Here is a 19,402-nt window from a genome sequence, read left to right as displayed (position 1 = left end):
CATCATGAACTAGAAAATCCTTCACACCCTGGACTCGTATGAAAAAGGCAAACTCTGCATTTAACCGGGACGAGGATAGGCCGCTGTCTGACCTGATTCCAGGGGCCTGGATACCAGTGGCGTCGTCCTGCAGCATTAGTTCGAACCTTTGAACATTCGTTAACGGGCGTCGGAGTTTTCACCACCTGTCAAGCCGAAGTTGTTTGTACCGACCTGACTGGATGAGCCAGGCCGCAATGATGAAAGCAAAAAAACAAATTAAGACTCTTGCGTTGTCGCTTGAGAATGTCTGCTCCACGCTTTTCTCGATTGTGAAATGCCGTCAACTCGTCGCCTCTCTCCAACCCGACCAACAGCTCTCCCCCAGCCATGAATCCAGGAATAGGAATACCGGAGGACGGCTCACATCGGTTCTCGCCTGTTACATTCAACGACCATGCCGGACAGCTGTGGATCGTGACGATCTTGTCGCTGATCTACAGCGCGCTTGTGGCGACTGCAAGGGCATACATCAAGTACCAGATGTTCGGGTTCGATGACATTTTGATTGCTTTAGCCACGGTAAGGGACTGACTTCATCTGAGGCGCATTTGATGTCGATGCTAACCAAGTGGTGGTCACCTAGGTCTTACAATTAGCTCAGTCGATTGCCATATTCGTTGGCTTGAGTCATGGCCTTGCCAAGTACAACTCCATCACCTCGCCGGAACAATGGGCGACATCTTCCAAAGTGAGCCTCTCCGTGGCTCGCTACCACTCTCACCAGCTAACACATCCACCACCAGTCCACTCTCGCATCCGTTATTCTCTGCGTTTTGTCCCTGAGCCTCGCCAAATGCTCTGTCCTCGCCCTCGTTCTTCGCATCATCGGCACTAAGACTGGAAAAAACAGAATATTTTGTATTGGCCTCATGGTGATCAGTGTAGTATGGGGTATAGGGTCCTCCGTCGCATTTCTCGTCAACTGCCGCGCCGATACTTTGTTGACTCCTGACAACGTCAAGCAATGCCCCAACCAGGTATGCAAGAGATATGTAACTCCTGGGACCCCGGTATCAGACACCTAACCACAAGATCAACTTTAGGTTACGCGTTGGGCCGTGGTCACCACGATCGATATCTTGACCGAGATCTTTACCTGGCTCCTCGTTGTGCAACTGTCTTGGTCTGTCAGCATGTCGTTTGCCCGCAAATGTCAGGTCGCCATGGCCTTCTCATTCCGCATACCGCTTATCGCCCTCTCAGCCATTCATTTGGCATATTTCAGCAAGTACCCAGATGCGACCGAGCCTCAATTCGCCGTCACGAACAGTCTACTCTTCCAGCAAACGATGATCGCTTGGTCCCTGATTTCTGCGACTGTGCCGAACTTGAAGAACTTTTTGAAATCATTCTCCATAGGCATGGGCTTTCCGCTTGCCTTCGACCTCAGCATATACGGATCAAGCAACGTGTACGCACTCCAGTCACTAGGAAACGATCATTCCCAGGCTACCACGTCTGCAGCGGCAGCTGGGGTTACATCGACCTCCGTTAGGGTCCACCACTCCGATGGCGAGCCCCGTGGTCGACCGCACAACTGGAGGCCGGACCAAGTCTCGACGCAAACGACGGCGACGAATAACTACGGGAATACTATTCGAGACAACATATCAGAAGAAGAGGAAATCTCCAGGACTGGTAGTCAGGAGATGATTATCAACAAGGAGGTTGCGTGGCAGGTCACGTACGAGGGTCACACATAAATCGTAGAATTGCTGGTCAACAGGTAACGAACGCGCTGGATGGGACGAAGGTTTACAGGGACGGGAAAAGCATGTGTTCATAGAATAGATTTCCATTTCATCACTTTCCATGTCACCAGCTGCAGCGTCTTCTAGCGCCAACAGCCATGTCGAAGGGCTCCGCTAATTAGCATGGGAGAAAAGTAAAAGTTGATTGATGAGCCTGGCCATGGGCGTGGCCAGACTCGCGGAAACACCTCCGACGTTGGCAACTTCGCTTGCAGGATCCATCACCAGGGTCGGCAGCGGCCGGGTGACCAGGGCATAAACGCCCCGGTCCAGTCGGATGCAGTTACATGATGGGTGATCCCTGAAATCGCGCACTGCCACCACTTCAGGTCAGGGAGTGGAATTTTGCCGAGTGACTGGCCAATTCTTGAAGAGGGTATAAGTCCCCTAAAACTTGCATTGCGGTGGATGTAGAAGATGCATGTGAAAATAAAAGGTCATCATCAGGAGAACGACACGCTCCCCAGCCGCACCATTTCACCATCGATCCTACAACAACATTCACCTGGTACGGATACTCGTGCAAGACATGTCTGAGATTGTTTTACGCGATGCACGTTACTCGGAACTCCCGGAGATTGCCCACGTGATGGCACAGGCATTTTGGGAGGATAACCTGTTTGGCGAGCTTATACACCCTCATCGCAACGAGCATCCTGACGATGTAGACCTATACTGGCTGCGGCGGGCACGCGTCAACTTTTGGGACTACCGATGGAAATGGCTCGTCGCCGTGAAAAAGGATGATAGTGGTCGGGACATTATTGCTGGGATTGCGCAATGGGCGAGATTGGGAGACGGTGGCCGAAAGCTGGAGTGTTGGGCCCTGGATCCTCGTGAGTTCTTGTTTCTCATGGTGCATTTAGTTGATCCAAGCTAAGCCATTGTCCAGGAAACTTGCTCAAGCCTCTGTCTTCTGTTGCTATGAAGCTTCATGCTTGGATCTGGCCTAACCGCGCAAGCGACCCCAAGGAAGAGGACATCATAGAGCGGGCGTACCCTTACTTCGAGGACATATGGAGCGGCAAGCGCGCTGAAACGTGGTACCTCGAAGGATTAGCAGTGCGCCCAGACTTGCAGGGGAAGAAAGTAGGACAGAAGCTTGTGCAGTGGGGACTCGAACAGGCCGAGGTCGAGGGGATCTGCGCTTCCGTGGTTAGCGCCTTGGGCAAGGACGAATTCTACACCAAGTGTGGGTTTAACGAGCAGTATGGCTGCGCTAGACAGGGCGAGGGAAATCCTCTTGCAGACACCGAAGGTGCTAATATGTTCTGGAAATGGCCCAAGTCTAAATAGGAAGTCTACGAGGACTTTCTTTTTAGACCCTTGAAGAGGCTCAAAACCATGAACGGAGCCTCACGACAGGTTTGGAATGAAATATATGAGGTCTGGAGGCGAGGCCCAGCTTACGCAATGGGCAGCCCGTTTTAACCGACCTTCCATTTCGGTTTTAACTTGTCTTAGGTAGGCACTAATTGCAGGTCTTGAGGGATCTATTAATTCTATAATAACCAGCTTCATGATTGGCCCTGGTTGTCGCTTCAGGATTCACCTCATACCAGCTAACCTCTTGGGCAATGTCGCCTGTGGCTTCATACTCGCGACCCCTGGGCTTCAGCTAGCCACAAGTTAGATATAGCATAGATCATATGTATTCTGAAATAGTCTACTGTAACTTCTGGCTCGGTTAGAAAAACCCCAAAGCTCAAGTGCCTCAACCATGGCTGATGATGTCGTCATCCCTTGTACTACCCTACTTTATGCCATCTGTCTCATCTCGGTTTGTGGTTATATGATTTGTTCCCAGCGAAGCGACCTTCTGCCAGGGGTACTGTTGCTGTCAAGGTACAGCTACCCTCAGACTATCCGGTCGCTTGTTGTCATCGGATGGACACTCGACGACGAACTGGAAGCACGTTTAGTTCACCATTAACTCCCGCATCAGGGATTTCAATCCCATAACGCAAGCCTGTCAAAGCAGTGATTCTCTCTTGGCCACCGGAAACGTCTCTTCCAGCGTTGTTCCCGTTAAAGTGGTAGCGGCACCTAGCGTAGCCCCTGATAAGGACACTACGTCATCTGAGAAGGCTGTGATTCCGTTCGAGTTGATATCCCCAAGCTGACACACCACTTCTGTCGCTTGGTACGCCAGGCAACACTGCTGTTGGGACGCTTCCATGAATGACAGTGTAGCCGCTATCTCGTCACTGGCTCGGAAGTAAAACGCTGACTGTGCCGTCTAGGTTACCCGACGGGATATTGCCACAAGGTCATACATCATATCCTTATCCATACCCTTATCTGGATCCCTGAATTCGTAACTACGATAATTAGGCATTGGATGCGACTCGATGGACTGTAGGGGGTATATAACTAAGAAAAAAGCAGGGACATGTGTGTTGAGATAGACCTACAAAGCAATGAAGCATTGGTATATTCGGAGGCCGTGATGTCCTGCTGTGACGCTATACGAATTAGACCAGTAACTCTGCTGCGACTTCGCTATCAACTGGCGCAATTATCCATTGACGGCCGCGCTTCGACAATAACAAAGAACCCAATAGATGCGACTTCACAACGTTTGATATTGTTCTATTATCAGAACCACTCTTAACTACATCCAATAGTCATCAAAAAGGCTGACCATCAGAGCCCTCATCACCGACATCATCCCCTTCAGAGTCTGACTCTTCGCCAGACTCAGAAACCTCTTCGGGCGTAGACACTTTGGTTTCCTTCTCAGCAATGGTTTGTTGTACCCACTCATCTACAGCGGCAATAGCCCCATCGGGATCTTCTTGATGTGTCAAGAGGAAGCCTTGAATAGCAGCAGGACTAAGGGCCAGATTGGGAATCTTCTTTCCAAACTCCAGCGCCTGTGATCTCAAAGACGTGCTCGCAGCCACTTCGTCTCTCCTGATGGCCTTCCTCTCCGCTCCGGGATCTTCACCTTCCAAGCCCGGGGCATCGTACATCTGAGTGAAGAGAGTGATAGCCGTCTCCGACGTCGCTAGCCCAAACTTGATAGTAAAGTCAATTCTCCCCGGACGGAGAAGCGCTGGATCGATGTTCTCGGTGTGGTTTGAAGTCATGAATATGCGGCCCTCTTGAGCCGCGACACCATCAATGGTGTTGAGCAGACCCGAAAAAGTGAGATGCGTTCTCGATCCCGCTTCTTCCGCCTTTGAAACCTCGTGTTCGTCGTCTCTATGCCGCGTTTCTGAGTCAATCCTGTGGCATCAATATCCTCCAGTAACACGACACATGAGTAGGGTAGGGACTGAAAGAGCGAGGCGAGGTTGTCTTCATCCAGGCGGGGAGAGTTCAAATTAACCATGTAAATGTCCAAGCCCATTAGGCCAGCCGCAGCAAGAGTGAGACTTGTCTTGCCGGTGCCTGGAGGGCCAGAGAAGAGATAGCCGCGGCGATAAGGGATGCCCCTATTAGCATACCAATGCTTAGTCTGGGGGTCGAGGTATCGGCGAAGGTCCTTAACTAGGCCCTGTTTGAGAGATTCCTCAAGTGCGATGGTAGACATCGGCCTTGTCGCTTTCGACATGCATCGTGTCCATGACATCTCATCGTCGTCGCTGAACTTGGTCGCTCTGAAAATACTCGTTCTCCCCTTTTGCTTCTCCAGAAAGTCAATGCGGGCATTATAGAGCAGTCGCTTTAGCACCGTGGCGTCTCGTCCAAAGCACGATATGGAGAGCCTTTCAGGTTGTCGGGGCATGGAGGTATAGTTCCCGCTCTCGAGGGACCTCGTGAAAGCTAAGATGCGGTTCTCATAGCGGAAGAAGTGCGTCCCAAAAGCCGGCGTCCAGTGCAGTGGCTTGGCATTATACATCGATATTTTTGGTCGCAGGTCACTGACTTGTCTCGCCACAGGGTCGCCCTCGTCGTCGTTGTCGACATCACGCTTCTCTTGCCCCTCATCACCCCAATTGAAACATTCGTTGGTAAGGGTGGTGGAGGCATGCAGGCGGTAGTTGTTTTGCGAGAGGCTGTTTCGGGAAACCCAGTTCATGAGGAAGTTATATGTCTCGTCTTGGGCACGGATCTCAATGGTTGAGATGAAACGGGCGGTAATGGATTCGGACCAGGACTCGAGGATGTACTTGGCAAGGAAGCTGAAGGCGGCAAGGTAGGGAAGGTATGTCAGGCCTGGGAAGAGCATCTCCAACAGCCCGATGAAGAGGCCCTGGCCCATGACGCCGTCTTCCATGCTGGGCGAGGAATGAGAGTCCATCATGTCAAACTCGGTACGTTGAAGGAGATGAAGAAGAGGGGAGAGGAATATGAGCCCGAGAGCTTCCTTTATACCTTCCACGTAGACCACTCCAGCCGTCGCTGCCTGGTTGCACGGGTGACATGAAGCAGGATTGCATAACCGACGATCTTGTCAAAAGCCCGATTAGGAAATCCTCGTATGCTCTGGGCCAATGGGGCGCAGGGCACATGAGTCAGGCCGGGGCGGTGAATACGAAAAAGCCAATCACATGGCGTCTTCAGAGCCGCGGAATAGAGCTCCAAGATTGAAAGGGGTTCCATGGATTGGCTTGTGTGGTTTTGTTTCTACGTTATGGTGGTTTTCGATTGGGTTTAACCGCCAGCATGTATCGATAAGCCCCGTTCTTTATCGTTGTGGCTTCCTTTGGAGCCTCACCAAGTTCACGAGATTGCAACAAAAAAAAAAAACAACAATAACCGAAGTTTTATTATCATCTTCAGGAGACTTACCTAACTTCCAGTCCGCTATATAGTTATACCAGCAATTATCCAACAAGCCTTCGACACGCCCCTGCTTCCTTAGTGATGAGGCAAGGGTAACAAGATGTGCGTCGACTGCCACCATCATTATGATTTGGACTGGGAAAAGCCACCCAAGATCTCTAAACGATCAAGTATCTTGCCCTGGCCCTCAAAGCGGCGTGCCCTGTTGACATTCCGAAAATAGACGTTGACAAATCGGCGAGTTGCCGTATCTGGTGGTCCTAGGCTGTGGCCTGTTGCAAAACCTTTGACGTGGTGTGGAAGCAATCCGACTTCGACCACGGCCTGAGAAGAATTAGATGCCTACACTGTTTTAAGTTACACCTGGACAGTTACTTGGTTAGTGTGATGGAGGTTTAAATAACTGGCAAGCTCGACAGTGAGGTCTGATCCAGTCTCAATCTACCTACCCAAGGAAACGTGGGTCTAAGCGAAGGTGGTATCTTGTACCGCAAGACTCATCTTCTTTGTTTTTGAATTCTTATAGTAACAGTCATACGGAGCCGAGATATCCAGGTTACGTTGATGCAGTCATATATTGATAGTAGTGCCCCAATGTGTTCTTTATTATCGTTGAAGCCCGTCCCTTGATGGGTTAATTGAGCCAAAAGATGGATAGTCTTGCCCTTTGTTATTGCGACCGATGCCGTCTTCCGCACCTACCTTAGCGATGCCTAAGCAGAAGTGTTCTTTATTAGATAATTCTCAATCGTATTTTGTTGACCGTCTTGTGAGACAGTGCCAGGTTGAAGCGAGGAGAGCTTGAGGTGGTAGCTAGAAACGAAACAACGCTTCACTACCCCGCTCAGATTCCTCCGACGTCACCGGTCTTCTGCATCGGACTTAAAACCACCCCCGCCAACATCTTTCTTCGGCCGAGCAGTTGTACTAGTCCGACTCGAACAGGAGTGGATGGGTTCATAAAAGCCTGTTTCGACCTCGTTTATCAGACGTGGATATTGGCTTTTCAGTATAGGTCGACAAGCCACCATCACGAGAGACTCAGCGCCCGTCTCATGCCAACAACCCTTGAACGCAAGATGACAGACCATCAGAGCCCACCATCTCTTGACCAACGGCAAGATCTCGCAGGGAAAGTGGCCATTGTCACAGGATCGAGCAGAGGCATCGGCTATGCAATTGCGTTGCATCTTGCCAAACGCGGTGCAGGGATCCTGGCCACATCTACAAGTGCCAGCAAGCATATCGATGAATTGCGTGCCGAGATCGAGTCTGGCTATGCCCACTTGAACATCCAGCCTCCAAAAATCGCTCACCAAATCGTTTCCTTGGAAAATCCGGAAGCACACGTCAAGGTAGCGGACGCCATCAAGAGGGAATTCGACGGCAACTTGGACATCTTTATCAACAATGCCGCGATAACAGACCGCACCTTCCCTGGCGAGCTCAAGGCAACGACATTGGACAAATTGTTGACCTGCAACATTCGGACACCGGCACTGGTGGTGGATGAGTTGGTCAAGAGACGGTACTTCAGAAAAGAGAGCAGAATCATCTTTCTCAGTAGCGCCGAGAGCGTCAACTGCGAGCCTGACGTTGCCATCTACGCCTCAACCAAAGCAGCCAACGAGGCTATGGCTCGCTCATATGCCAATGCCTTTGGCGGAAAGAATGCCGCCTTCGACTTCATGGCTGGCACCACGGCCAACAGCGTGCTCACGGGTTTGACAGAGACGGGAGGAGTCCAGCAGTATGGTGAACAGGTGTGGCAAGAATTGCAAGAGTTTTGGGTGGTAAAGCAAGTCATACCACGCCTAGGAAAGCCCGAGGATGTGGCTGATGTGGTGGGATTTCTATGCAGTAGAGAAGGTAGATGGGTCACTGGAAGTAAGATCAGCGCGAATGGAGGAAGTATCGCGGTTATCTAGCATAGTTGGTCCACCGGACATGTATTAGACTTGAATTACTACCACCTTGTGTCTTTTTGTGCTAATGCAGTATTGTCCGAACCCGATTCAAAACATCTTTGCAGACCGTCGCCGGGTCTCTTTGCACATCAAACGTGATTGCATCAACTTCGTCGCCGGCAGGCTCTTCGAGATCCTCCAACTGGCTGCGTACCATAGTCTCCTTCATATAGTGGCCTCCACGTGCTCTAACCCTTGCTTGTAGTTGTTCCTCGCCAACCTTGAGGTAGATGAAACATAGTTGCACGGTTGGGTCATGATAAGGTACCACTCTGAAGACATCACGATATTTGCGTCGTAAAGAAGAGCAGGTCACAATCACAGCGTTTGAACTTTTTAGTTGTTCAGTAGCCGCGTTGCGTAATGTGACTAGCCAGTCCCATCGGTCGCCATCAGTCAACGGTATGCCATTGCCCATCTTGGCGATGTTGGCTGGGGGGTGGAACTGTATAAGTCAAGTCAGTACAAGGCTGGAGAAATAGACATCTAGTCAAGAGAGAAGGGAAAGTGTACATCATCCCCTTCAAGATACGGGATTACGGATTGCTGAGAGACGTAGGTTGCGACTGTCGACTTGCCGGAGCCAGCTGGGCCGCTGACAACGAATATTGTTTTGTTTGGGATCGTTTGCACCGTCATGGCTTGTTGTAGAGTTCTGTTGCAATTCACGGAGTTTGGCCCAGAGAGTGACAGAGGGGCAGGAAAACAGTGTGCCATAGTCGCGCGTATCATGAAAGTCTGGACAATATACAAGCCAACACACTCTTGCAACCAAGCTCCCACTCTTGGCCATTCAAGTAGTCTCGAAAGCCAGCTTCTGGACGATGCAAGTCCTCGGCATCGTAGATCGGACATAACAATCTTCAGGTGGATTTGAGGTGGCTGTCTTCTGTTCAACAAGGTTAGTGCGAGTGATTTAGCGTGGGTGCCAAGATCGGACATAGCAGACTCTAGCTTCAACCGTCGGATGAAACCTAATGGAAAGGAGGAGTCGGACATCTATGATTGAGGGGAATCTGAGGGGTTAAGGTGTTCTAGATGCTCCGGCTGACCTCCAGAGGCCCAAGATAGTTAGATACTGCCCACAAACAAGCGGAGATGCCGCTCGTCTTTCGCCGGGATTGGGGAACAGATCGGGGGAAACAGAGCGGAACCCCGGATTCTGTCCGATCTGCCCGATAACTTTGTTGACAAAGAACATCGACCGACGATAATAAAAGAGTTTCTGGGGCATTCGAATCGTTCGAGAATTTGCCTGTATCATACCATACGCACCCTCCCTCTATCCTTTTTCTCGTGCTTCCCACACTTACGTACACACACACATACGCAAGATGGCCTCGCAACCTCGTCTCAAGATTGCCTTGATTGGTCTCGGCCGTCTCGGTGCCATTCGCGCTCGTATCCTGGCCTTCCAACAACCTCGAATTGAGCTAGTTGCGGCCTGTGACACAAAACCGGGTAGCGACAAGTGGGTGGCTGAGAACCTGCCTCCCACTGTCAAGTACTATGCCGATCCTGAGGATTGTATGAAGAACAGCGGTGCTCAGGCTGTCCTCATCTCTACAGCAACCGCTACACATGCTCCCTTGATCATCTTGGGTCTTGATCTCGGTCTGGTTAGTATTTGCTCGGACAGTTGAATTCGCCGGAATTACTAACAGGCTCCTAGCATGTCATGTGCGAGAAGCCCATCTCTGTCGATGTCATCACTACTGAAGAGGTCCTTGCCAAGGCAAAGTCCAAGCCTGAGCTCAAGTTCCTTGTTCCTTTCTGCCGACGATGTGAGTTGTACCAATGTCTCTGATCGGGCCTCAACTCGTGTTGCTAACTTGCATCGAGATGATGATTCATACCGTGCCGCCAAAGAGTTGGTCGAAAGTGGCTCACTAGGCGAGATTCACGCTGTCGAAACCAACTGCCTCGATCAACAGGATCCTACTGGTAAGTTTTCTAACAAGCCCTGCTTCACATTTGCCTTCCTTTTGCGCAACGGATAAACTGACCGTGCTTTCCAGGATTCTTTGTTACCTTCTCCGCTCAATCTGGAGGTATCTTTGTAGACATGGGTGTTCATGATGTAGGTCGGCCCACCTCTACAGCTTTTAATCAAGGCAGCATCGCTGACGGTGACGTGACTGATTAGATCGATATCGGCCGATACTACCTCGACGTCAAGTCAGGACTCTCGAACCCCAAGAAACAGGTCAACCGCGTTGTTGCGATGGGACAACAGGCTGTATATGGAAAGCTCGCCGAGTATGGTGACTGTGATAACGGATGGGCGTTGGTTGAATTCGCCAACGGCAAAGTTCTCACCTCCCACCTGGGGCGCACCCTCACGAACGGTTTTGAAAGCACCACTCGCGTGTGCGGTACAAAGGCACACTCTGTCATCAACGGAAACTCGACCATTAACCGCGTCGAGGTTCGTGATGCCCACGGCGTACGAACAGCCACTACTCCCGATGCGTTTGTCCTCTACGACAAGTCCTTCCTGAACGATCTTGCCGAGTTCGCAACTGCTGTCCTCGACGACAAGCCTCTCACTTGCACACCGGAAGATGCATACGAGGCTGCCAAGATCGCAACTGCTCTGCAGTATTCTTTCCGAAATGGTGTCCCTGTTTACTTTGACGACGAAGGCCGACCCATCTTGGAGACACCCAAGGTGAATGGGGCACATTAGGATAGGTAATGAACAGTGTTGGACCATTGGCCAGCTTCGATTCTGGATTTTCTTATCATCAAAAGCAGAATTCTAAGGCAAATGAATATTCCTTTTGCACCCTTTCATATCGATATCATCATGAGTCTATGATCATCCCCGTGATTGAGATGGATTGGGCATGTTGTCCCACCATGTATTCATCAAGGACTGTAAAGAGTGTAAGCGACCCGAGAAGCCAGTGTTCAAAGCAAAGTGAAACAAATGACAAGTGTTGTAAGCGGGAGAGGCTTGACTTACAGTTTGGTGATCTTGAGAAGGGCCAAAGACATCTTGCAGAAGCACGGGATCCCAAAAGTCATGAAGCTGTGAAGCATGTTAGCTCAGAACGTTGAAGTCCCCAAGGCTACACCTTACTAGTTCATTTGTAGAATCAAGATTCACCGCAGGCAGAGATGGGTTCGAGTTGGCCATATCGGATAGTCCCATCTGGCCTTGAGGATGGAAACTATTCACAGACGTACTCGTGACGTTCATGTTTGGTGACACATATGGGGTCTCAGAAAGGCGAATGGTCCTGATCGTCTTTTGGTGTCCTTGACCCATACGCTCAATAAGCCTGGTACGCCATCCGAGCAATTCAACATCCTCATCATCCTCTCTATCACCGCCGGCGTCCTCACCATCATTCTGTCCAACCGCATCGGTGTCTCGCCGCGAATTGCCCCTCTGCGAAGCGGATACCGAGGAGATTTTTGATAAAGCACGAGTGCGCAAATTCAGAAGCCACTGCAAATTACGCTTGTAGCGCAGAGGGTGGGCGCCATGCTGGAGGAGTGAGGTGAATAGGCTAATGGCGGCATCGATTTGCGTAAGAGCGAAACTAGCCATGACGTTGGCCGGGTCGCGCAGGACCAAGGTACCAAGGCATAAGGCTGAACCAAAGACGTGATACTGGAGTAAATGTAAGCATTATTAGCACATGGCAAAAAGATACACTTTCTCACCCAGAAGTTCCACTGCCTGGTGGTGACCGCCGGGAAGCGAGTGTGGATGTCGGTGACAATACTGATAATTATCTGCTCATTATTAGCTCGTTATCGGTTGACGGTGCTTGACACATGTTCCTACGGCACAGCGTTCAATTACAATGTAGAACGACGGTTTGTATACCGACTCGCCGTGGTCGGCGTCGTGGAGTACTCTCGCATAATAGGGTCGGTGAAGGTTGATGATGGTCTCGGAGACATTCAAGGCGAGGTTTGTTTGCTATTTATTTCAGGTGAGCGCGGCATTTTCCATGGGAAAAAAGCGACTGACCTGGAAAGAAATGGTAAGAGACATGCGAGATGGTTCTGGAGAGGCACTGATCGCGGTTTCGAGTTGAGGGTAGCGGGACGGAGTAGCCAAGAGTGCTGCTCTACAGCGGAGAGAATAGGGGATGTTGTGCTCAAACTCGGAACTGTGGTCATTCAGCTTTAGGAAACATGTCATTGTAGAGTACCTAGTCCTTACAGTCTGAGGTCTAGATCGGTGACTTCGGAATATGCTGGCCTCCGCACCTTCATGGCCATATTGAGAATCCTGAGGTCCAGTTAGCTTTCACTGTAACCCAAGGACGATGCAAGACGCAGACTCACTCTGAGGAAATTTGAGACAGTTCAAACCGGAGGATCGAATAGCTCTTTTCCCCGTTGGGTCTGACAGGCTCAGATGGAAAAGCGGTATCGCAATGCTCGGGATTTATGGCGGATCTGTATCTAGTCTTAGCATTGGAACAGGATTGACATATATGCATACAGATATTATAGACATACGGCCGTGAGAAGCAGTGCGCCTGAAAGATGTCGGCAGAATTACACTCCCAGAATACTTTACGTCTCTCCTCGACAACATCTTGAGGCAGATTCCAGCGATCACCGTCCCTATGCATACCCATCTGTCCAATCTTGTCAGCTTTGGCCAGTGCCCGAAGTGAAAACCAATGCATACCGCTTGGATTAAACGCATGACCAAGCCCCATAGAGGCCAAGCACTATCACCGCGTCGGCCTTCATCAAGTTGCCTGCTCACAAGTCAGCACTGAAAGAGTGGTTGGAGGATTCTACGCACAATCGTAGATGCGCCATTAGATGCTACAACATTAGCTGTGGATCAAAAGCCAGCCATAGGTTCAATACAAGCTCACCAGAGTTTGCAGTCCAGCGACGGTATTATTTGACAGAAACTCTCCTTTCACTAACGCTCTTTCCGAAAGGTGTAGCCATTCTTCAGCAGAAGAATCACAATTGGGCATCTCGATGTTGAACATGGTTCCTTGGGCCATGATGATGAAGACAAGCGCGATCTCCTGGGCATTAATGGGCGGAGAAGAGGAACCGCTTTCTGCACGCTTAAAGACTCGATCGAATGTCTTCTCGAACGATGGCTTGGGAGCTACATTGTGACTGCGTTTGTTAGCCACGAACTAGGTCTTCGGTTCTGCAATACTCACTGCCAGGCGCAATAGCGATAGTATGACTCTACCAAGGTCCATGCCTCGTCTCTCGACGGCAGGCAAGCTAACAGCTCCCGAGTACTGATATGAGCCGGCGACGCACTGAAGGGAAAGCCTACGATGGTAGTACCAATACCTAAGACACTGGGCTGGGTGGCAAGCAAGTCTTGAGGGAGCGCTGGGGAAGGGGCACGCGTCATACATGGTGTGTCTGGTACATCTTGTGTTTCCGACTACGACAAGTAAGCTTGCTTGAACTAATCAAATAAAAGGGAATATTACCTCCTTCAACCATTCACTCCCTGCTGTAGGGCCAAGATACTTTGATCGACCTCTCTTTCCCAGCATCAAAGTGCCGTAAGAGCCGTTTTCCCGGTCATCCTCGACAGCATAGCGGGCAGGGTTGCTGGAAGCACTGGTTCCAGTATTGATGCTATGTGCAGATTCCTCCAGCCTACCAGAAGGCGCCGAAGCCGGAGTACGAGGAGAGGGAGCCTGAGCAGTGTATGGTTCGAGCGCATGGGCAAGAAGAGTAAGAGGGTTGACTAGGTTGGGATCGCCGGCGTTGGAGTGCGAAGGGACGTGATGCGAACGGTTTATGGTATGTTGATTCAAGTTCGGGTCAAACGGCTGAGAATTTTCGTGGCGAGTTGTGTTCGTCTCGAGAGGCCCTTGGTATCCTTGCTGCTGATCCTGGAGACCTGCGCGACCTTGAGGTTCGGGTTGTTGGGCCTCCTGGAATTGATCATTCTGAGAATCCTTCTGGTGCCCAGACTGTGCGGCGGAATCTTGGCTATTGCAGTCTCATTTAGCTCAATGACATCTGATTTACACAAGAGGATGGAGTGTAGAGCTGACTTGGAGGTCCCTGGGTTATTCGTAGCGGCAACACAAAATTCAACTCGGTGTCGGCGAAGGCAATTCGAGCATGGCACTGTAGCACTATTCTAGCCTCTGGATAATCTCACAATGCGCGGTAAAGAGTTAGGCAATGGCCGCTTACCTTGTCGATCACACTTCATCTTGAGTCTCCGACATTCTAGGTTCCCCAGATTAGCCAGCCTCCCATGCCCGGCTCGGACACCAGCAAAGCTCGTCTCACCTGCGCAACTGAAACACGGGCGCTGTTTGCGCTGCTTCCGGGCTCTGAATCCCTCTTCGGACCTATCGTCATCGTCATCGCGGAGGCGTCGCATGTTGTGTCCGACGCAATGGGCTGATACACAGTTTCTCCGGTCGTCGGTGTCGGCCGTGTTGAGATGATGTGTTGCTGAAATGGACGGACCGGAGATGATGGGCGGGGGTAGACGAATTGGGTCACGAGTCTGGGGCAAATCCACGCCATGACCAGTTGTGGGCGCTTTTCCAAATTCGATTATGTCCGGTGGTACCTCTACGCCATCGGATTTGACAAGACTTGGGCATGTCAAGTGGCCATTGAGCAATCCAATGGATTTGAAGATCAAGAGAAGATTGGGATTTATTATAGGTTTGCTCATTCCAGTTCGAATTGTCTGAACCATCATCTTCTTTCGCAAAGCAGCAGCCATGGCACCCTACATCAACACCCCCCAGTCTGGCATTGACACCAAGACCGACCTCGCCAACCTCGCCAACCTCAAGGACAAGGTTGGCGTTGCCGAGGTCAAGCTTGAGGTCAATGACAAACCCCCTGTCGCCGATGATTACATGTACGACTTTAAGTACAACCATGCGCTCCCCACTACCGATGTCCTCGGCATCGACATCCCCGCCGATGCCGATCCGCAGAAGGAAGCCCAAGGCATTGTTGACAGCCTTTCCAATGTCCTGGCCAAGGGTGATGCTCAAGGCTTTGCCGACTTGTTCCTAGACTATGGTATGCTGTGAGACCACAATAACTTGATCACTGGCTAACTTGGCTTTGTAGGTGTTTGGCGAGACAAGCTTTCCTTCACTTGGGATTATCGCACCTTCAACTTTAGGCCTGCCATCCTCAAGGCCGCCACCGACCTTTTCCCTACAACTAAAGCAACCAACTTCAAGTTCCTTGCGCCTGCTCCCAAGATCGACCGACCGTACCCCGATTACGCACAATTGCAGTTTATCGTCTCCTTCGAGACGGAGGCTGTGAATGCTTCGGCTGTTGCCAACGCCGTTCTGACAAAGGATGGCTGGAAGCTCTACACTTTGCACACCGTCGCGGAGAAGCTCAAGCAATTCCCTGAGATTCCTCCCGCTGACGGACACATGACTGGAGCCATCAGCTGGGAGAATCAGAGGGCTCAGGATGTCGACTCCGTCGAGCCTGAAGTGTTGATCATTGGAGGTGGTCAGAAGTATGTGCCCCCATTACGCAAGCCCATTCTACATCACTAACGCTTGCTCAGTGGACTGGCTTTGGCTGCTCGACTCAACGCCTTGGGGATGAAGAACCTCATTATTGACCACGCCGAAGAGATTGGCGATGTCTGGAAGAAGCGATACGAATACCTGTCTCTTCACTTTCCTCACTGGGCTGACGACTTGCCCTACTTCCCCTACCCCAAGCACTGGCCCACCTATACCCCTTCCCAGAAGCAGGGCATCTATATGCAGTGGTACGCCTCTGCTCTGGAGCTCAACGTCTGGACCAAGTCATCAGTCGCCAAGGCAGAGCAGGATGAACAGGGCAACTGGACTGTTGTGATCGACAAGGAGGGCAAGGAGGCCCGCACACTGCACCCCAAACAGGTCGTCATGGCCACCTCGCTCTGCGGAACTCCCATGCTTCCTGATGTCCCTGGCATGTCTGACTTCAAGGGCACTATCCGACACTCGACTGCCCACGACAGTTCTCGCGATTTCGTCGGCAAGAAGGTCTGCGTCGTTGGAACCTCCTCTTCGGGCTTTGACACCGCCTATGATTGCGCTCGACGTGGTATCGACGTCACTCTCCTTCAACGGTCCCCCACTTACATCATGTCGTTGACTCACTCTGTCCCACGTATCATTGGCAACTACGGCCCTGATGCTGAACAAAAGCGCCCTGATCTAGAGGAGCAGGATCGCCTGTTCTTTGCCACACCCACTGGTCCAGGAGAGGAGTTTGGTAGGCGCAACGCAAAAATTCTTGAGGATCTCGACCGTCCCCTGCTAGATGCTTTGCATGCTCGTGGCCTGCGCACGTGGCGTGGCCAACGTAATACCGGCAATTCTACCCTGGGCCAGACTCGAAACGGTGGTTTCTACTTCGATGCTGGTGCATGCGAGCACATCATCAACGGCAACATCAAGGTTGAGCCGGGATACATTGAGCGCTTCACTGAGAACAAGGTTATCCTGAGCGGCGGACGTGAGCGCGACTTTGACCTGGTCGTCTTTGCAACTGGCTTCACCAACACAATCGACTCGGTCCGTTCCACACTGGGCGATAAGATTGCTGATCAAGTCACCCCTATCTGGGGTATTGACGATGAGGGCGAGTTCAAGACCGCGTACAGGGAGACCGGTGTGCCTAATCTCTGGATCTTTGTTGGCTACCTCCCCTACACTCGATTCCATTCCAAGTTGCTTGCGATGCGGTTGAAGGCTCTGAAGGAAGGCATTACTCAAGCTCCTTATACTGCATAGATATGTTTGGCTCCATGGTTCTGAGTATCTAGTCAAAAGCGATAATGATGAGAAGACGCTAGCGATCTAGCATATTGTGATTACGAACTGGAATATATCCTGCCATGTCTCCAGTGAACTTTGTTTGGTTCCTTTCCCTTAGATACTCCTGACCGCTGATGACTCCTCTTGAGCGATCATCAGGCATGACATTGCGGACGTATTCTATGCAGCTATTAATACCTTTATGTTAGCTAGAACTAATTAGATTCCCCGATATACGTGCCAAAAGATGTTTCGGTCTTGTTCATAATCAAACCTACCGTGATCACCTTCGCGTGAGAACAACACATCTTTTCTTGAGATGAGTGAATGAAAGTCACACACATCACAAAGGTCAAGATAATATTGAATGACAGTTACAGATGATATGGCATTTCACAAAAGTGTGGTTAATGAGTTGAAGCATAAATACTCAATTCTCCTTTTATGTTCCTATTGCTACGTCTCCACGCCCAGTTCATTCTGACTTCACAGGTCCATACCAGTCAGCGAAGCCCAGGTCGAAGCCCCAGAGAGGAGTGTTAATACGCTTGGCTTTGCCTTTACTGGCCAAGCTGTCAAGTGCAGCCAAGTCCTCCTCCGACAGTGAGATGACCTCCTTGTTAGAGGAGATGCGCTTCTCCGTTACCGACTTGGGAAGAACCACAACACCCTTATTGACATGGTAGCTGATGAGAATTGTGGCAGCTGATACACCGTTCTTGTCGGCAATCTTTTGGATTTCGTCATCCGACATGATAGGTGCACCTACAAGGTTCAATCCATTAGTCTCGATCAACAATGTTCCATCACCCGTGTCATCAATTGCGCCACAAAATTAGGGGGCTCACCAGTGGAGCCAAGAGGAGAGTAAGCCTCAAGAAGGATGCCCAGCTTCTCGCAATACTCTCGGAGTTCGTGCTGAGGGAGAAAGGGGTGTAGCTCAACCTGGTTTACGGCTGGGACGACCTTCCACGTCTTGCGAAGCTCCTCAAGATAAGGAATGGACCAGTTGGCAACACCGATGGCCTTGACCTTGCCGGACTTGTAGACTTCTTCCATTTGGCGCCAGGTCTCGCTCTGGTCCCAGGATCGATCAACTGATCGAGTGCCATCGGGGTTCACGGGGAGGAGGTCACTTGTCTCGTTCTATAGATATCGATGCGATTAGAGCCTCAATAGTTTAAAAGCCGGAAGATAATGTGCTTACGGGAACCAGTCGAACAGGCCAGTGGATGAGCTGGTGAGCAAGTTGTTAGCCTGGTTTGGAGTAATCTGACGGTCTCCAGGAACAATCAGACTTACGTAGAGATCGAGGTAGTCCACACCCAGAGCATCAAGGGATTTTTGTAGTCCCTCAGCAACGTTGGGCTGGTGGGTGTTCCAAAGCTTGCTGGTAAGGAAGATCTCCTCACGTGGCACTCCACTATCCTTGATGCCCTGGCCGACTTCGTTCTCGTTGCCGTAGATACTGTATCATGTCAACTTGAGTGAAACTGGATTGGGCTGGCCGTTAAAGTAAATTTGAACGTACAGTGCTGCGTCGATATGACGGTACCCATCCTGGAGGGCGTAAGCCACAGCTTTACGAACCTCACCAGGCTTCGATTGCCATGTTCCTATCAACGCGCGCATATTGTTAGGCACTGAATGAAGTACATAATTGTTGAGACACGCGTGAACTCTCACATACCGAGACCAACAGCGGGAATCTTGGCGCCCGTGTTGAGCGTGAAATGAGTGGAAGGGGCCATTATGCTAGGTGTGATTATTGTTTCTCTGCCGTGGTCAACCGAAGCTGGAAGAAGAGCCAATATGAAAGATGTAAAAGTCTCAACCTTGGTTCTTTCGTCAAAGAGGTTGTCGTTTTAGGTAAAAACGACATGGGTGATCCCAAATGTCGGACATATGTCATCGGGCATGGCTTTAGTGAACAGGTGGACCCGATCGGACATCTGCTCCCCTGTCGGCCGATTTCTGGGGCCCAAGAATTATGTCCGATGTGGGTATTGGGGCCCGCATTGCCTCGGTAACAGAATTGTCATTTGGTGAGTGGGTTTAGACACTGGTGAAGTCCGGTAGGGGACGGTGTGTGATGTTCATGACATTCAGTTGTAAACCGATTTCAACA

The 19,402-nt window shown here is 50.7% G+C and overlaps 8 protein-coding genes across 8 annotated transcripts; 4 read left to right on the top strand and 4 right to left on the bottom strand.

Moving 5' to 3' along the window:
* Positions 1 to 369: 369 nt before the first annotated feature.
* MRS44_008485 (uncharacterized protein) lies at positions 370 to 3,089 on the top strand (the record flags this gene model as incomplete). Its single annotated transcript, XM_065620950.1, has 6 exons — positions 370 to 561; positions 644 to 730; positions 786 to 1,019; positions 1,086 to 1,726; positions 2,241 to 2,629; positions 2,686 to 3,089. 6 exons carry the CDS (start codon positions 370 to 372, stop codon positions 3,087 to 3,089), a joined length of 1,947 nt encoding a protein of 648 aa, XP_065477022.1.
* A 1,334-nt stretch (positions 3,090 to 4,423) lies between these two features.
* MRS44_008484 (uncharacterized protein) lies at positions 4,424 to 6,045 on the bottom strand (the record flags this gene model as incomplete). The annotated part of the gene is made up of 2 exons (XM_065620949.1): positions 4,424 to 5,000; positions 5,051 to 6,045. 2 exons carry the CDS (start codon positions 6,043 to 6,045, stop codon positions 4,424 to 4,426), a joined length of 1,572 nt encoding a protein of 523 aa, XP_065477021.1.
* Positions 6,046 to 7,606: 1,561 nt separating this feature from the next.
* On the top strand, positions 7,607 to 8,455 carry MRS44_008483 (uncharacterized protein; the record flags this gene model as incomplete). Its single annotated transcript, XM_046281181.2, has 1 exon — positions 7,607 to 8,455. One exon carries the CDS (start codon positions 7,607 to 7,609, stop codon positions 8,453 to 8,455), a length of 849 nt encoding a protein of 282 aa, XP_046131925.2.
* A 61-nt stretch (positions 8,456 to 8,516) lies between these two features.
* On the bottom strand, positions 8,517 to 9,133 carry MRS44_008482 (uncharacterized protein; the record flags this gene model as incomplete). Its single annotated transcript, XM_065620948.1, has 2 exons — positions 8,517 to 8,939; positions 9,035 to 9,133. The coding sequence occupies 2 exons, from the start codon at positions 9,131 to 9,133 to the stop codon at positions 8,517 to 8,519; spliced, it is 522 nt and encodes a 173-aa protein (XP_065477020.1).
* Positions 9,134 to 9,828: 695 nt separating this feature from the next.
* MRS44_008481 (uncharacterized protein) lies at positions 9,829 to 11,183 on the top strand (the record flags this gene model as incomplete). The annotated part of the gene is made up of 5 exons (XM_046283621.2): positions 9,829 to 10,113; positions 10,167 to 10,278; positions 10,337 to 10,438; positions 10,513 to 10,574; positions 10,641 to 11,183. 5 exons carry the CDS (start codon positions 9,829 to 9,831, stop codon positions 11,181 to 11,183), a joined length of 1,104 nt encoding a protein of 367 aa, XP_046131923.2.
* A 132-nt stretch (positions 11,184 to 11,315) lies between these two features.
* Positions 11,316 to 15,158, bottom strand: MRS44_008480 (uncharacterized protein; the record flags this gene model as incomplete). Its single annotated transcript, XM_065620947.1, has 14 exons — positions 11,316 to 11,372; positions 11,463 to 11,528; positions 11,580 to 12,116; positions 12,170 to 12,241; positions 12,312 to 12,431; positions 12,483 to 12,624; positions 12,678 to 12,746; positions 12,803 to 12,916; positions 12,980 to 13,101; positions 13,155 to 13,227; positions 13,406 to 13,609; positions 13,657 to 13,892; positions 13,942 to 14,447; positions 14,663 to 15,158. 14 exons carry the CDS (start codon positions 15,156 to 15,158, stop codon positions 11,316 to 11,318), a joined length of 2,814 nt encoding a protein of 937 aa, XP_065477019.1.
* Positions 15,159 to 15,207: 49 nt separating this feature from the next.
* Positions 15,208 to 17,250, top strand: MRS44_008479 (uncharacterized protein; the record flags this gene model as incomplete). The annotated part of the gene is made up of 3 exons (XM_046272740.2): positions 15,208 to 15,517; positions 15,569 to 15,977; positions 16,029 to 17,250. The coding sequence occupies 3 exons, from the start codon at positions 15,208 to 15,210 to the stop codon at positions 17,248 to 17,250; spliced, it is 1,941 nt and encodes a 646-aa protein (XP_046131921.2).
* A 499-nt stretch (positions 17,251 to 17,749) lies between these two features.
* MRS44_008478 (uncharacterized protein) lies at positions 17,750 to 19,025 on the bottom strand (the record flags this gene model as incomplete). The annotated part of the gene is made up of 6 exons (XM_065620946.1): positions 17,750 to 18,039; positions 18,123 to 18,420; positions 18,482 to 18,511; positions 18,577 to 18,742; positions 18,806 to 18,917; positions 18,965 to 19,025. 6 exons carry the CDS (start codon positions 19,023 to 19,025, stop codon positions 17,750 to 17,752), a joined length of 957 nt encoding a protein of 318 aa, XP_065477018.1.
* Positions 19,026 to 19,402: the final 377 nt, after the last annotated feature.

This window comes from Fusarium solani (assembly GCF_023522795.1).
Source record: "Fusarium solani strain SB1 chromosome Unknown bctg00000005, whole genome shotgun sequence".
Classification (NCBI taxonomy): domain Eukaryota; kingdom Fungi; phylum Ascomycota; class Sordariomycetes; order Hypocreales; family Nectriaceae; genus Fusarium; species Fusarium solani.
The sequence above is the reverse complement of the archived record's forward strand: the minus strand, read 5'-3'. Positions and strand labels throughout refer to the sequence as shown.